Below are 17,525 nucleotides of genomic sequence, written 5' to 3' on the forward strand. Positions count from 1 at the left end.
GCATAAGGGATGGTCCATGGCTGGGTCATATAAATAAATCACTGTTAACAAATAAGATATTTATTAAAATAATAAGTTTTTTCTCTCCCTTCCACCCATTTTCCAGGAGCAAAAAAAAGAAAAAAAACTGAAAAAACAAACAAAAAAACCTAAAAACCAAAAAAATTTTTAAAAGGAAATTTATTTTGAATAAATCAACAATCTTTTTGGAACCTGCAGAATGAAAATAACATTGAAATTCTTTGTCAAAAATGTTTTTTCCATTTTTTGACCAACTCTAAGTGCCAGGTTCAGTGGGAAAACATAATCCCACTGGGGGGAGGGATAGCTCAGTGGTTTGAGCATTGGCCTGCTAAACCTAGGGTTGTGAGTTCAATCCTTGAGGGGGGCCACTTAGGGATCTGGGGCAAAATTTGGTGATTGGTCCTGCTTTGAGCAGGGGGTTGGACTAGATGACCTCCTGAGGTCCCTTCCAACCCTGATATTTTATGATTCTATGATCTGACCTTGTGCATAGAGGGAGGTCAATAAACTACATATACCTATGTGACGGGTTCCCCGAGGTGCCATCTGGAACTGGGTGCCACTGAGCAGTCTGTGCCACCAACCGGGGCTCCCTCTCATACTGTGATGCTGTGACAAGCTGCAAACCTTTCCAGGTACTGCACTTACACAACAGCAGTAGAGAGACTCCAGCCAATTCCCCGCAGCTTCCCAGACTGACGCCCCAGGGCTGTACCATCTTGCCCTGGTCAGAAGCCTGAACAATGTAAGTTTATTACTCAATCTGCCACTTCCACAAAGGAAAGTGGACATCCACCAGCCCTTACAATCTGAGCGGATTTCCTAAGCTCTTCAACCAAAAAGTGCTGTTTTAGGTAATATATAAAACAGGTTTATTAACTATAGAAAGACAGATTGTAAGTGATTATAAATAATAAAGCATACAGATCAAAGTTGGTTACATAAGAAATAAAAGTAAAATTGCAATCTGAGTTCTATAAACTAGACAGGATTTGAATCAAGCAGTGTCTCATCCTGATAGATAATACAAACAGGTTACAGATCTTCCATACACAGGTTGGAAGTCTCTTTCAGCCAGAGACCACCTTCCCCAGTTCAGTCATTATCCTCCAGACGTGTTTCTTCACAACCTATTTTTCTGGTTGACAAATGTCAGTCACATATAGTGTGCTTATAAACCAAAGTTACAGGCACCTTATAAATACTTCAGAGTATGATGTGAAATACTGAAGCAATGGATACAGTAGGTGCAATACTAGAAAAAGTGTAAAAAGATTATACAAAACTAATAGAGCATTGTGTAATCTTATGCCATTTTAGGCCATCTTGAGTCATTCAGACATAAGTCATTAAGAATTTCTCATAACTGGTTGTTTGCTTGTTCCTTCAGGTGATTCTGGATTGCTGTGAAGGCAGCTCCCACAGGGAGGCAATGGAGAGTCTGCTCAGGAAGGTGGTGGAAGAGAAGACCCTGAAAGCTGAGAGCTTGGTAAAACTCCTTGGGGCTGTAAAAGCATCATTCCCTGATCTGCACCTTCTTCTAGACAATTTGGTGGCAGCAGCAGTTGTGTCTGATGGCACAGGTATTAATGGATTTAGCTCAACAAAGAAAAGCTAAGGGGTGACTTGATCACAGTCTATAAGCAGCTACCTGGGGAGCAAATATTTGATAATGGCTTCTGCAATCTGTCAGAGAAGGGTATAACACAATCCAGTGCCTGGAAGTTGAAGTTAGACAAAATGAGACTGGAAATAAGAGATGTAAATTTTTAACTGTGAGGGAATTAGCCACTGGAACAATTTACCAAGGCAAATTCTCATCACTGGCAATTTTTAACTCAAGATTGGATGTTATCCTAGAAGATCTGCTCTAGGAATTATTGTGGGGCAGTTCTGTGGCTTGTGTTACACAGGAGATCAGACTGGATGATCACAGTGACCCCTTCTTCCCTTAGAATCCATGAGTCTATGAAATCTTCAAAGTGTTCAGATAATGGCCAGAAAGTTTGGATGTTTGTCTGGACTTCAGTGCACTTCTGAAAGCTTACTTTTATAAAAGCAGAAATGGAGACTATTTTCACAAAACACCAAATGAGTGAAAGAACAATGGGATAAGAGGACCTTGCCAGTGACAATGGTCTGTCCCTCCCCAGGCCCATGTTATGATACAGAGCAAGTGTTACCATATGCAAGCCCATAACTGCTTCTTGGTGAAATTTAAATATAATGATTTAAAGCTAATCTGTTAAATACAAGAGTGTTTCTGTCCAGTATCTAATTACAAATAAGCTTTTTAGTTAATCACATGAACATAACAGCACTGGTATCTGCGACAAACCTAAGGTTGCATACAGTGTTCCTTTTATAGGCAAAATTGCCAAACTCCACTGTTTGATGCACTGATGTATTAGTGGCATATTTGGCTGCTCGTACAGGTGCCCCCTTATGTGAGAAAAGCAGATACCAAAATCTCGCAGATACCAAAGCATTCAAGCACAAACATCGCCTTTCATGCCCAGTATTTCATGTTAGCCAATCTCACTGCTGAGGAAAATGAGTCTCTCTCCAGAGCGCAGGATGTGACTAGCTTTCTTTCAGAAGGCTGGTTTTGAGTGCCTTTCCCCATGGCTTGGGACTCATGTGGAGATTGTGGGCTAGATTTTCAGTTTGTGTATATCCATTGAAATCAGATGCCAGCTGAGAATCTGACCCACTAAATTCCACAGGAGTCTCTTTGGTTCTGCAGAACATATAAGCCCTACAGTCTCCCAGAGCTGATGGGTGTCCCTGAGATCTCTCTCAGGATCTTACAAGGTTTTATCAGAGAGCTAGATATAATTTACAGGACTAAGGAGAGAACCAGAGCTGGAGAGTGGGCAAAGCTATAACCTCTGCAGCAGATGGGACACTTAAAACAGTTACACCTTCCACATCATGAATGACCATATGAAATATAGGTTCCCACACTGAATCCAGGCCCTCTCTTGGAGCTCTTTCCGTTAATGGCTGCAATCCTGCAGTGTTTAGTTGGCATTTATACAGTTTGTTTTGTAAATTTATAATGTAGCCCTATGAAAATCTAGCTCTAATAATCTAATCTAGAATTGGTGTTTGGCCTTACCCAGGAGGGTCCCACAGATGTGTCACAGAGCAAGTTAAAAGGGAGGGGCTTTCCTGTGTCACAGGTAAATGTCGATATAGTAACATGGGAGAGTCAGTAGTTCTTTCCCAGGGACAGGACCTAGGGCTGTCACATAGACTGGCACTGTTACTGTGTTTAAGCATAGTGTGTGGTAGTAATGAGACCTTTGAAGCAGTCCCTATGTGATGGCTGCTGCTGGAGTCCTTGAGTCTGCATTAATATCTGTTGAATGCAAAGTCCTTGAGTAATTGTGCTGCTGTGTTTTGCCACAGCTGCAGTTTGGAGTAGGTTGCTGGGCAGTGTCAAAGTGTAATTGCAGCTCGAGACCACGAAAGTATGGATCACCACAGCATTGGGGAGAAAAGAGTGTAACTCCCAAATAACCACTATTAATGCATTTATAGTCATTTCTGTGAAAGATTTCAGGCTCCAAGGCATTCAATCCCACACAGGAGACCCTGGCAGATGCCTACCTCCAGTGTGCCCAGTGCAGCCCCTATTCTGGCTCCTCTATAACCTCCAGCTGAGGTTCTGGTTGCACCTTCTCTATTTAGGCACTCCCTGTCCATGGCTGCACTGAGTCACCGCACCTCCTCCTCAGCAATGTTCCATCTAATTTCTTAGATCCATGTGTGAAATGAATTTTTTGTTATGTGCACCAATATGGAGGAGATGTGTGGCGGGGTGGGGTCGAGGGGTTCAGAGTGTGGGAGGGGGCTCAAGGTGCGGCAGAGGGTTGGGGTACAGTGGGGTAGGGGAATTGGGGTACAGGAGGGGGCTCAAGGCTAGGGCAGAGGGTTGGGGTGTAGGGGGGGCAAGGGGTGTGGCTGGCGTTGAAGGCTCTGGGGGGGGCAGGGATGAGGGGTTTGGGATGCAGGTTGCAGCGGGGAGAGAGGACTTCCCCCAGTCCGCTCTCGCTGCAGCAGCTCAGGGCTGGGGGAAGGGTGCCTCTCCCTGGCCACAGCAGCTCTGTTTTTTGAGCTCTGAGGACCATCCCTCATTTGAGTGGGGTTGGACCTTCTATCCTGTGTGGGCCTAGGTCCTCCCTCCTGGACTTCAAATAGGCCAGCATCTTTCATCAGTGCTGAAGCCACTTAAAAATTAAAAACTAAATTGAAATGCAGTGAAATGTAAATGAAAGTTTAATAGAAAGCAAATTTGTGCTCATAATACCGAGAAATCCCTCTGTGACAAACATTCCAGGCAGACAGTTTGCCTCATCATTTGTTGAGCACCATTGCTTCCCTTGAAACATCAGACTACGAATATGGTTAATTATCTAATGGTAATACCCATTCCAGCAAGGAGCATTCCTTCATTACATGAGTTGCATATTCTGGAATTGAAATTGGAATAAATAGAAGCACAGTTCTTTACCATGGAAATAAAGAGTGTGGGAGAGTCCACTGATACCGTACTGCACTGTGTGTCAAATTGAACAGCTCTGGATTTGGTAGAGTATTACTGTGATGTGAAATGTACCTTATTGCTATGAACAGAGTTTAAGTGACTCATACTAAGTGTGCATGCATTTTCAGGGCTAGACATGATTACAAGATTTGGAATCAATTCTAAGAATTAATGTTTGTTTAATGAAATCTTAAACATTAAACATGAGAAAAAAACCTACTAGTTCTTAGCCCAGCTCCCTGCTCAGTGCAGGATTGTTCCTTACAGCTCCAGGATGCTACATTTAACGCTAGATTGGGCAATGAGGCTTTCACCGCTTCGCTTGGGAGACCAGGCCACTGTCTCATTTAATTCACTGGCAGGAAGTTTTTTCTGATGTTCACTCTGAATCTTCCTTTTCTTAATTTCATCCATTAATTCCCATTGCCCCCTTTCACCACCCTAAAGAGTTGTGCTCTCTCTTTACAGTGTGTACATTTCCAATTCTTTGAGACTCTCTATCTATTCCCCAAAAGCCCAATAGCTCTGTAATTGTAACTCATTCCTTCCTTCAGCATCTGAATCTCATTGGTGCTCTTTCCTGATTCACTCAAGTTTTCAACTACATTCTGGTGTTGCTGTGCCTACAGTGGAATGTGGCATTCTAGGTTCCTCATTTCTCAGGTCTTCAGAAGAGGCATTGGGGTTTTTTTGTTTGTTTGTTTTTTGGCTGCTGTTTTGCAATCCACAATTTGCTTTACTTTCCCCTAAATATTCTCATCAAAGATAACCCCGCCTACCCTGACCCAGATTATCTTGGCCATGTGGTTGTTTGGGAAATGGTGTAGTGTATTTAATATATTACTTGTACACACCTGAAGAGTTACTCACAGTCTGTGACTTATAGACCATAGGCGCCCTCAATGTAACGACAACTAAAAGTCAGCAATGGAACCTTCTAACTACAGGGGAATCGAAAGGAGAAACTGTGAAGGATCGTCTCACAATATTGTCTTCATATACTGGACTATAAGGTCTGTTTAAGAAGCTGAGCCTTTGATCTTCTGAACTAGGAGGACTGTGACTGATGCTTTGAATAGACTAGGAATATCTATCTATCCAGCCAGGAGACTTTTATGTGTATACACACACTGTACAGTTTATAATGTCTCCTTTTATATGGATAAGTTTAGAGCTCAGACAACTGAATGGCTAATAGCCTTTGGCTAGACCTCACTAAAGGGCAGGTGGACACTGCAAACTTCTGTTACACAGCTCAGCCAGTGCAGTGCACCTCACACCTGCTGCCATCCATTCCTTCTGATCCCCGGGGCTCTGCCAGTAACACTCCATCCTGACTGGAGTATCTAACTCTGATATTCATAGCACAGTACTACCAAGACACCTCAGACCTGTCCTGCAACCCCTTGGCCTCCAAGGCTCTTGTGAGGAGAATCTGTGCTTCCTTCAATTTTCAGTTTACAGATCCTTAGTGATTAGAACTGAAGCCTATTTTTACCTTGCATCCTGTGCTTGGATTTGGACCCAGGTCTTCCAAATGAAAGGCTACTGCAGTAACCTAGTGTTCCGGTGTGGTCCCCTGTCTGCTTTATCCCCTTAGCTCTGAGCATCAGAAAGGCACAACATATTGAACTGTTGTTTTCATTTGCATTCAGCCAGAAGGACCCCAGAGGATTATGGGACCCAGTTACTGAAACGATACCAAGAAAACTTTGCAGAGCTCTTCATGGACACACAGATGCTGCTGCGAGGGATCTCAGCTGCACAAAACTTAGCTCCTGGAGAAAGAGAGGTGAGAGGATTGTCTGTCTTCATATTTGACTAGAGTATGGTGTCCTAAACCCTGATTTGTATGTGGAAGGCTAAAGAGGACCTGATTATTTCATTCATCAGTGCAACACGATGTGGGTTTTTTTATTGCAGAAGTTGGGTTAATGTCTTGTTAGCTTTCACCAGGTGCAGCAAAACACAGCAAAAGATGGATTCATGGAGCTAAAAGTTGCCAAATAGCAACTACTCACTCCACAGCCAAGGGAATGGCTTCAGTTTCTCTTGGTGCTGGCATGTCTTATCGCACACTGGTACTCCTGTAAGTACCCAGTCTGGCTGCACATTAGCTGCTGCATGGCTCAAGCATTTTGGTCACATGACACATATTCCTGGTATAGGTCGCAGCAGGGCACTATCAAAATGCGCGTCCAGATCTCCAGCAGGCAGACGGCTAGTTGGCTAGTCTGTGGCAGATGCATAGAAGTTCCTCTTAGTGTCTTGGTGCCTGTTTCTTGAAGGTAATGGAACAGATTGTGAAGAGGGAGACTGACTCGAGTGGTTTCAGCTCACTCGTATCTGCAGCACTGGAAGAACAAACTGTGTCGGTGACTGCTGTTTGGCAGCTGCTACTGGCAGTGCGAGAGGCAGAGCTTCCTCTGAACCTGCTCATTGAGGAAATCCGGAAGGAACCCGATGCAGAGTTTTTCTTCCAAACAGGTAGTGATGTTGTATTCTGGACAAAGATGCTTTCCTTCTAGATCCCACCAGATCCTCCCTGAGGTGCCTTTCTCATTGTTCCCACCCATCCGTCTCCCCCTCATCCCCGCAGACATCAGAAATGGATTATCTACAGAGCCTCCCTCCCGCAGTCAACAACAAATCTCACTCAGTCTACTTTCCTCCTATGCTTTAGAGGTGCTTTCCTCTCAGATCCCACCAGATCTTCTCACTTCCTGCACTCCCCCCTGCTGCAGATGTAGAGATGTACAACAGTTCTCACCACAATCCTGTGAAGTGGTGACTAAATGCTTCAGAGTTCAGATAAGCATCTAGAGGTTTGGCTGTGTGTCTGAATCCCTTGGGTCACCCCCCAACGTGGCTGGAAAAATGGTGAAAGCCATCTTTCTTGTATGACTTCCAGCACCCACTCTTTATAGTTGGAGCCGGAAACACCAGAACAGCTTTTCATGTGGTGTTATGCATTGCTAGAATCGTGTAGCATATTGCTCATTGAAATGAGAAATAAGGGGACACAGCAGGACTGGAGAACTGATATTTACTAAACTCTTTCAAACAGCGCAGCATTTGTCTCTAGAAATCAGCAAAGCTTTTGGGGCCTGGGGAGGGTGTTTGTCTTTCCCTGACTCAGTTCCCTCTCCCTGGTGTCCTGCCAGGTAACGAAAATGCAAGTCTGTCACCTCTCTGCACCTGGTTAGCACCTTCAGTAAAAAACTGATTTGAAAGAATTCAAGAGGTACCATCAAACTGAAACCCTATCAGTTTGAAAACATAAGCTAATGGTAACTCCAAGGCCACAGCTGGTACAGGTCCACTGCCTGACCCTCTAGAACTTATTTCTGCCTCAGAGTTTCCCTGCCAACTATAATTACATTTTTCTACTTTAAAATGCTTTTCTTTCCCCACTTACTGAATAATAATCTCACACAAACAAGAGTGGCGCTCAGCTGGCTGACTCGCAATGTTGGGAAAGAGTGAAGCTGACTGTACACAAACTGCTGTTAAATGTACCAGGTAAACACACTGGAAAAACTAGAGAAAATATATTTATCCTCTAATTTGTTCCACTACAGCAATCTTAGGCACTGCTGGTTACAAAAGCAGGCAGGATGCACTCAAAGAGAAGTGTGATGATTGTTTAAGTTGACTGTGTTTCTTTAAAGAAATTCCTTCAAAAGAATCACGAAACCTGTTCTTCTCACCCCACGCTCCAAAGTGGACAAGCATTGAACACTGTTACTCCTGCTTTATTGCTAATTGGATTAGTTGTTGAATGGTGTTTTCACAGCCATAACTAATGCCACCAAAGTCTTCACCTTAGTCCTTGACCCTCCCCCAGCTCTCAAAGGGAAGCGTTCCCACTGAGGGGAGGTGCCCCTATCTGAAATGGGGTGAATAGAGATAAGAGCCTGCAGGAACCCCCTCCATTCTTAATATATTCTTTTCCTTCAGTGGCCACCAGTGAAAGTACAGCCATCGAGATAATACTGAGACACAGCAAGCTGATCACGGAGGCCATCAAGCAGAGAGCTGGACTGGAGGGCTTGGCTCCAGGAGAAGTGGGCCTCACAGAGGCAGTGAAAGAGGTACTGATGGGGTGGTAAGGTGGCCCACAGCTGTCCTCTGCTTTAATGCAATGTACATTCCATGATATTGACGGCTCCTAGCTTGAAATGTTCCATCCTGATTCAAGTTGAAACCACTTAGATCAGAGTAGAACATGGCATACTGGCATCTGTGTTCTCGGAGCTACCCTTCTCTGAGAATGAGGGGTTGACAGACATTTTATGCAAGGTATGCATGCAGCTCTGGCTCCTGGAAGTTACCAATAGGCCCTCATTTGAGCAAAATGTGGGTGCCCTGCCGTACAGTACCAGCTCATCTCTGCAAAGTGGCATAGATGCCTTAGGGAAGCACAGCTGTCAACTAGCATGGTGTGGACTGTCCTGTAGGTCAGCAGCCTCCAGACTGCCTGTCAAACAAGTGAAGTATTCATAGGGGACATGCTGAGAATGATATGGCTGTTGCTATGACTTGGTGGATTTTAGCTGTCTTGTAATGTTGGCAAGCCCACCTTGGCATTCACCTCTAGGAAAGGGAGACTAGGCCACATCGAGCCTGTAGAACTAAAAGAGGCAAAAGCATCTGCTGGGCTCCTCAGTGGCTGGCTGGTGGGTGAAATTTATTCACAGAGCAGCCTTCAGCTGGTCAGCTCTGCTCTTCTAATTGGTGTTGCAGCCTCTCTGAGGATTTGGTGTTATTTAGACTGACTGTAAATATTTGTTAAAATGGAAAGTTCTCTCAAGCCTTGACCTGTTGCAAACTCCCTAGTAACATCCTCAACTCTTCCCATGCTGTTGCTTATCTCATACACAGTTAATGCTTCTATGGCCAAGAAGAGCTACAGTGGGTATAGTGGCATGGGGTCAGAGTTGAAGGGGAGGGAAACACCCAAAGGCCATCGGAATGATGACTTTAATGTCCTATAAATCACAGCACATCAATGCTATCTCCCAATGAAAGGCTGGAGTTACCAGTTAGCTAACAATGTCATTACCCTCAAGGAAAGTGAGCTATTGGGGATTGAAATGGTCCCCACTTCCTTGGAGCAGCAGTGCTAGGTTGGCTCAGTCCAAAAGCAGCAAATTGAAATCATGTAACCTTTTCTTTTTTTAAATCCCCAGAAGCCCTTTCAGCTGGTGCAGAGTTATAAACTAAGTAAAACACAATATGTACCAAAGGAAAGTCAGCAATAGAGGAGGTTTTGGAACAAATTAATAAATTTAACAGTAATAAGTCACCAGGACCAGATGGTATTCACCCAAAAGTTTTGAAGGAACTCAAATACGAAATTGCAAAACTACTAACTGTGGTATGTAACCTATCATTGAAATCAGCCTCTGTTCCAGATGACTGGAGGATAGCTAATGTAACACCTATTTTTAAAAAAGGCTTCAGGGGCAATCCTGGCAATTACAGGCCAGGGAGCCTGACTTCTGTACCAGACAAATTGATTAAAACGATAGTAAAGAACAGAATTATTGGACGCGCCAATGAACACAATATGTGGGAAAGCGGGAACGTGGCTTTTGTAAAGGGAAATCATGCTTCATCAATCTATTAGAATTATTTGAGGGAGTCAACAAGCATGTACATAAGGCTGATACAGTGGATGTAGTGTAGTTTGATTTTCAGAAAGCCTTTGACAAGGACCCTCACCAAAGGCTCTTAAGCAAAGTAAGCCGTCATGCGATAAGAGGGAAGGTTTGGATCAGTAACTGGTTAAAAAATAGGAAGCCAAGAGTAGAAATAAATGGGCAGTTTTCACAATGAAGAGAGGTAAATAGCAGGGTACTCCAAGGATCATAGAATCATAGAATATCAGGGTTGGAAGGGATCTCAGGAGGTCATCTAGTCCCACCCCCTGCTCAAAGCAGGACCAATCCCCAACTAAATCATCCCAGCCAGGGCTTTGTCAAGCCTGACCTTAAAAACCTCAAAGGAAGGAGATTCCACCACCTCCCTATGTAACGCATTCCAGTGCTTCACCACCCTCCTAGTGAAAAAGTTTTTCGTAATATCCAGCCTAAACCTCCCCCACTGCAACTTGAGACCATTACTCCTCATTCTGTCATCTACTACCACTGAGAACAGTCTAGCTCCATCCTCTTTGGAACCCCCTTTCAGGTAGTTGAAAGCAGCTATCAGATCCCCCCTCATTCTTCTCTTCTGCAGACTAAACAATCCCAGTTCCCTCAGCCTCTCCTCAGAAGTCACGTGTTCCAGTCCCCTAATCATTTTTGTTGCCCTCCGCTGGACGCTTTCCAAATTCTTCACATCCTTCTTGTGGCGTGGGGCCCAAAACTGGATACAGTACTCCAGATGGGGCCTCACCAATGTCAAATAGAGGGGAACGATCATGTCCCTCGATCTGCTGGCAATGCCCCTACTTATACATCCCAAAATGCCATTGGCCTTCTTGGCAACAAGGATCTGTACTGACACATGCTATTCAGCATATTCATAAATGATGTGGGAAAAGGGCTGAACAAAATTTGCAGACAATACTAAACTACTGAAGATAGTTAAGTCCAAAGCTGACTGCAAAGAGTTACAAAGGGATCTCACTTGACTGGGTGACAAAATGGCAGATGAAATTCAGTGTTGGAAAGTGCAAAGTAATTGGAAAAAAATAATCCAAACTATACATACGAAATGATGGGGTCTAACTTAGCTGTTACCACTCAAGAAAGCAATCTTGGAGTCATCGTGGATAGTTCTCTGAAAACGTCTGCTCAATATGCAGTGACAGTCAAAAAAGCGAACACTGTTCGGAACCATTAGGAAAGAGACAGATAATAAGAAAGAAAACATAATAATGCCACTGTATAAATTCATGGTACACACGCATCTTGAATATTGTGTGCAGTTCTTGTTGTCTCGCCTCAAAAAAGATAAATTAGAATTGGAAAAGCAGAGAAGGGCTATGAAAACGATGAGGGGTGCGGAACAGCTTCCATAGGAGGAAAGATTAAAAAGACTGGGACTGCTCATTTTAGAAAAGAGACGACTGAGGGATCTGATAGAAGTCTATAAAATCATGAATGGTCTGGAGAAAGGGTTGTTATTTCACGTATTCTTTACCCCTTCACATAACACAACTTAGGGTCACTGAATGAAATGAATAGGCAGCAGGTTTAAAACAAACAAGAGAAGGTACTTCTTCACACAACTCACTGTCATGCTGTAGAACTTGTTGCCTGGAGATGATGTTATGAAGGCCAAAAGTATAACTGGGTTCAAAAAAGAATTACAGAAGTTCATGCATGATAGGTCTATTGATGGCTATTAGCCAAGATGGTCAGGGATGCAACCCCATGCTCTGTGCATCCCCAAATTTTCAGTTTCCCGAAGCTGGGACTGGATGACTGGATGGATCACTCAAAATTGGCCTGGCTTGTTCATTCCCTCTGAAGTATCTGGCGCTTGCTGCTGTCAGAAATGAGTTACTGGGCTAGATGGACCATTGGTCTGACCCAGTATGACTGTTCTTATGTTCTGAGCTCTGTGGCGAAAGGCATGTTCTTCTGTTTCTCATACAGGGGTCTAAACCAAGCTAAAGCAATTACAGGAATGAAAAAAACATAGTCTGCCATGTGACTACTTCTTCTCTCTTGTGTTTCTTTAGCTACTGAGTATTTCTTCTCAGAAGGAGAGTTCAGAGGCCTCCTTGAAAGCAGCTCTGAGCGCTGCACAGGAGAAGTCTGTACCTGCCATCAAGATCTGTCAGCTGTTATGCACTGTTCATGAGTCTTTCCCAGGCCTACAACCAGTGATGCAGGAGCTGGGGCATGTGGGTAAGAAACCTGCAGGTACCACTCCAGTTCGCTTACACCAGTCTCTGGTAATTGGAGCTGTGTGTGGTTTAATGTGAGATCACAGCATGGAATTGTTGCCTGCCCAACCCCTGTATTGTACTATTAGAATGGGGCATTCACTAAAGGTGTGCTTGGGATTCTAGTGGATTCATGCATGTCCCCTAGTACTAGGAAATGTACTGCAAGGTCATTCCTACATTAGCAGGGACATGGATTGGTTGGCTTAATAGGTGTCGACCATCTCTAACTTCAGTGATTCACCCACTACCTTTATATGTGATTTCATGGGCTAGGCTTTTGCTCAGGAAACACTCAGGCTGTTTGTTAGCTGCATTGCATGTTCACTGGTTTACTTTCATGTGGAGCTATCTCAGCCCTGGCTGTTCACATGATACTGGATCCATGTACGTTTCTGTGTTCATATTGTAAATATATTAGCCATCTCATAGGTTGACCTAAGAAAACGGTATTGTCCAGCACAAGTCTGTAGTGATATTACAACCCTATAGCACAAGGACTATGCAGTTTAGTGGTTGTTTGAACATTCAGGCTGTTTTTCCCAGTGTATTCTTAATTTGGCCCTATTGTACGTATGCTTACCCTCTAGTTCCATTGATTCAAAGTGAGCAGGCTGCATACAGCCAGAATGATCATGGTAGTGCCAGCATGGCTGAGGCTGTTCTGATTCTCAGACCCGTCCAAACTCCAATACAGATATGATATCTCAAACAGATGGACAGATCCTCCATCCAGATTCACATTCCCTGTCTGTCATAGCATGGATACTGGTTGGCATACTTCAGCACAGAGAATCTCTTCAGCTGAGATACAAAATGTTCTCCTCCACAGTAGAAAGGACTCTGAGACTTACTCTGCCAAGTGTAAAAGATTCACTATCTCGACACAATAATGCCAGTTATTGCCATCTCTGCTTCTGATACCAGGCATCCTGCAGTCCTACTGTCATTGATAAGCTCTCTGAGAGTCCACCTAGCAACCATCTCACCTTTCCACCCTACAGTTCAGGGGTATTCCACCTTTTCAGACCCTACGGTGACTAGGTGTTCCTAAAAGGCCGTATGAGGGTATAGCCTCCATACAGAAAACTTTCCCATGCTAGGGATCTAATTATTATACTGGCAGGGTTATGGGCCCACCTTCTGAGCCACCAGCTATATGTTTCCTGTTTCATCTTTCTACCAGAACAGATGTTCTAGTAGCAATAACATCAGAAGGTAAGGATGATAAAAGTACTAATGACAGGGCCCCCACATATGATTTTTAATAATGACAGGGTGTCCTCAAGACATCATCCAAAATTTATACCGAACATAGTTTCTGACTTCCGCCTAAACCAGGTTATACATGACCTGTGTTTTCCCCAAAACCACATTCAAACAAAGGCAAACCTAAGTGTCACACCCTAGCTGTTCGCAGAGTGCTCCTTTTACACTGATAAAACTAAGGCATTGAGGGTATTCCCCAGTCTGTTCATAGCTTATGCAGATGAAAGGTCAGGCCATTTCAACACAGAGACTTCCTAACTGGATTTCTACTTATTCTTAGCCCACATAGACCCACCAGTGAGAGTGACAGTGTGTTCTGCTAGAGCACACGCAGCTTCTGTTGCTTCTTTGAGCAGTGTTCTGATACTAGAAATATGTCTGGCAGCAACCAGCTTTACTCAATGGTGGAAGCACCAAGATCTGATGCTCGTTCTGGTTGGTCTATCCTGTAATCATTGTTGAGGTATCTGGGTGTGGGGTTGCTCAGAGCACCTCAGAAAACAGGGGGGTTTCCTGCTTAGCTTACAGCAATGGTGGTTCTTTGAGATGTGTTGTTCACATCTATTCCAGTGTTTGGTGCAATCGAATTCAGCACCTGTTGGCCAAAGGTGGCTGTTGGGGGACTAAGTGTCCAGGTGCTCCCAACCAAGGGCAAAAGGGCAGAGTGACCCCACCTGCCCCTCAGTTCCTTCACCAATACAGAGTCCAGGCTTAATCAGACCTCGCAGTAGCAGGAAGAAGGGCAGGTTAAGGAATATATTTGAACAACCAGTCTTGAGGAACTACAGTTCCTGTAATTTGAGTAATCATTTCTTCTTCATTGAGTGCTTGTCTATATACATTCAACTGCTGGTGTCTTACAAGCAGTGACCTAGATTACAGGAGGTGGGTTCTAAGAGTCTTCCTTACGCACCTGCCTCATATACACATCCTGTGCATTCTTTGGGTAGTTTATGTACTATAATAAGTATTGCAGCTCAATGGCAAGTTCAATTCAGGGGGTGAAATCCTGGTCACAGTGAAGTCAATGGCAAAACTCCCACTGACTTCAGTAGGGTCAGGATTTTCACCCAGGATGCCGTATCAGTCAGCCAGGGCCTGGGAACATCTTAAGTCCCAAGTTCCTTGCTGCTCATATCTTAGAGAATGTTCTCTGTAGCATATCCAAAAGAGTGTGTATTGTCTAATCACAAAAACCTATTTAAGATGATTTAAGGTGCTGAAGGCTACAGGGAGCCTCAATGCTGTGAGTGGGAAAAGCTTCCTGTGCTGGTGTCAGGGGAGTAGATTTGGTCTGTGGGAGGGGAGTAGAGTGGAACTTTAGTGGGGCTGAAATGGAAGAGGTGAGATATTGATGGTGCTGTCTTGGCAAGGGAGGGTGAACTGGAGGCTCATCTTAGAGTTTATTTTACACTCTCTACATTTTCAGTATGCCACAGAGTGACATCTTTAGGTTTCAGAGTTAATGATGCATTAAAATACATGGGTATTTAACATCCCTCAGCTGTTTTTCAGGCTGCCTACAAACTCAGGGTGACAACACTGCATTTGTTACACTCAGTTTACATTTGCAAGGCTCACTCCATAACCACAAAAGTTAGAAACATACTTTCAAAAATGCAGCCTGGAGTTCCTGAGAACCGTGCTGTGGCAAGGGCTGAATTCTGCACTAGTTTCCATGGCCACAGATTTGCAGAATTCTACCTATAATGAAGAAGCCAAATAACTGTTTATATTTGTATTGCCTCCCCCACACTGATTACCACGGGGGGGGGGGTTCCTGTAGGCTGGAGTCTGGTGTACATTTTCCAGTTTGTGTCTTTTGGGATTGTGCTGATGCTGGGGCTTGAAAAATTGTTAGAACCTCTGAAAAGGGGGCACTAATGAGTGATTTTAAATCCAGTAGCGGTCTTCCCAGAAGAGCATGAAGCACCCCAGAGTGTTAGTGTGTCCTCTTAGAAACAGGCTATGATGGAGAGGGATTCCTGGGACTTACCCTGTTCAATTAAGGGATCTGTATTCACTTTAAATGGAAAATTCAATGCTGCCTTATCTCTGGTGCCACTAGGGTGCCATCATAACAAAGGCCTCAAACCTGCAAATCTTTACCCACACAGTAATTTCACTCATGTGAGTAGGAGGCAGTTTCAGAAGTGCTGAGTTCCCTGCAGCTCTGGTTATTCTCATTGGTGCTGAAATGAGAGCTGAGTTCTTTTGAAATTCTGCCCAGGTGCTCTGTCGCTTTATCCAACCCTCTGTAGATATTGGCATTTTTGACAGAGAAATTCAGGCCTGATGCTCCACTTCCTTGCACCTGATATTGTCATTGCGACCTTCACAAAGTGAATGTGAAGTGCTGCCATTCGGATGTGACCATGTTCTGTACACATTCAGGCATCCATTCACACCTCTTAGTAGGCATGGGGTGAGGAAGGCCAGAACCTGGAATTGTCAGTAAGCACTGAAATGGGAGTTGTGCACACAGGGTTCCTGACCGAGGGAAGTGGGGAGAAGGCTGGAATCAGGAAATGGAAGGTGAACAGTGAATCCCAGATTGAAGCTATGGACAAGGAGGAGGAGAAGGCTGGGGGTGCAAGCGCCAAGGAGCAGAAGGAGCCCCAAGAGAAAGCTCCCTCCAAGAAGAACTTTGTCTGCAAGGCCTGTGATAAGAGCTTCCATTTCTACTGCCGTCTGAAGGTGCACATAAAGCGGTGTCGTGTGGCCAAGGGGAAGCAAGTGCAGTGTAAAGAGTGCAGTGAGATCAAGACCTCCAAGAAGGAGCTGGAAAAGCATCAGCTGGAAGCCCACGGAGGGCCTGGAGCTGCAGGGACAGCCAAAAAGAAGAAGAAGCGGCTCCCAGTGACATGTGACATCTGTGGAAGAGAATTTGCTCATGCCTCAGGTAGGATTAGACCTGGGAGAGATTCCACAAGCAGCCGGGGAAGAGGTGCTTAGATACCAGGGTAATGGCCATAACGACAACACATTAGATAGCCTGAAATCAGAGCCCCTTCCCTCACTTATGCACTGGGGACTCTAGGGGAGATTGAGAAGCTCTGAACTGCACTGTGGAGAGGGAAATGCAGTTCAATTCATTTCACCTGCCCTGCTGATTGCCCCAGCTTCTTGCGTGATTGTTTTTTCCACCATTGCATGAAGCTTATGTCGGAAAAGTGGGGCTGCTGGCAATTTAAAAGGCCTCCAGAAATAATTGCACTGCAAGATGGCCTGTTCAGTTCTTCAGCTGGTGGTAAGAAAAGGGCCAAAGCTTCTCAGTGCTCTGGGTTCTTTTTCCCCTTACCCCAAGCCTCCCTGCTGTCAGCGTGGTGGATGGGGTAACACTGCTCTATGGGCAGAAGAAGTTCACTGCCATGTCATTCTTTCCTCTTATCAGCAAGTGGCAGCTAGGGAAGCAGTTTGGGACTGCTGGCTGCTAAGAAAATCAGCTCCTTGGATGTGAAGTTAGGCAGTCACCTGGTGTCACGGCTGGGATGGGGTATTGCTTTTGTACAAAATACCTTTGTGCCGGGCATTAACTGCTGCCCTTGGTCTCCTACCCCCAGGAATGCAGTACCATAAGCTAACGGAGCACTTTGACGAGAAGCCCTTCTCCTGTGAAGAGTGTGGTGCCAAGTTTGCGGCCAACTCCACCCTGAAGAACCATCTGCGGCTGCACACCGGAGACCGCCCCTTCATGTGCAAGCACTGCCTCATGACCTTTACGCAGGCCTCCGCCCTGGCCTATCACACGAAGAAGAAGCACTCTGAGGGTGAGCC

General features: G+C 44.7%; 1 protein-coding gene across 5 annotated transcripts in view; it reads left to right on the forward strand.

The window, feature by feature from the left end:
* Positions 1-17,525, forward strand: part of ZBTB40 (zinc finger and BTB domain containing 40) — a 76,878-nt gene that overhangs the window by 40,756 nt on the left and 18,597 nt on the right. For 4 of the 5 annotated variants that reach the window (XM_073317231.1, XM_073317234.1, XM_073317232.1 and 1 more), the window contains exons 6-12: positions 1,415-1,607; positions 6,232-6,368; positions 6,865-7,063; positions 8,537-8,670; positions 12,273-12,441; positions 16,234-16,650; positions 17,312-17,518. In XM_073317231.1, coding sequence (XP_073173332.1) covers positions 1,415-1,607; positions 6,232-6,368; positions 6,865-7,063; positions 8,537-8,670; positions 12,273-12,441; positions 16,234-16,650; positions 17,312-17,518 — 1,456 coding nt within the window. The remainder of the gene's footprint in view (positions 1-1,414; positions 1,608-6,231; positions 6,369-6,864; positions 7,064-8,536; positions 8,671-12,272; positions 12,442-16,233; positions 16,651-17,311; positions 17,519-17,525) is intronic. The other variant, XM_073317236.1, reaches the window with a different exon arrangement.

Source organism: Lepidochelys kempii, chromosome 18 (assembly GCF_965140265.1).
Source record: "Lepidochelys kempii isolate rLepKem1 chromosome 18, rLepKem1.hap2, whole genome shotgun sequence".
NCBI lineage: Eukaryota > Metazoa > Chordata > Testudines > Cheloniidae > Lepidochelys > Lepidochelys kempii.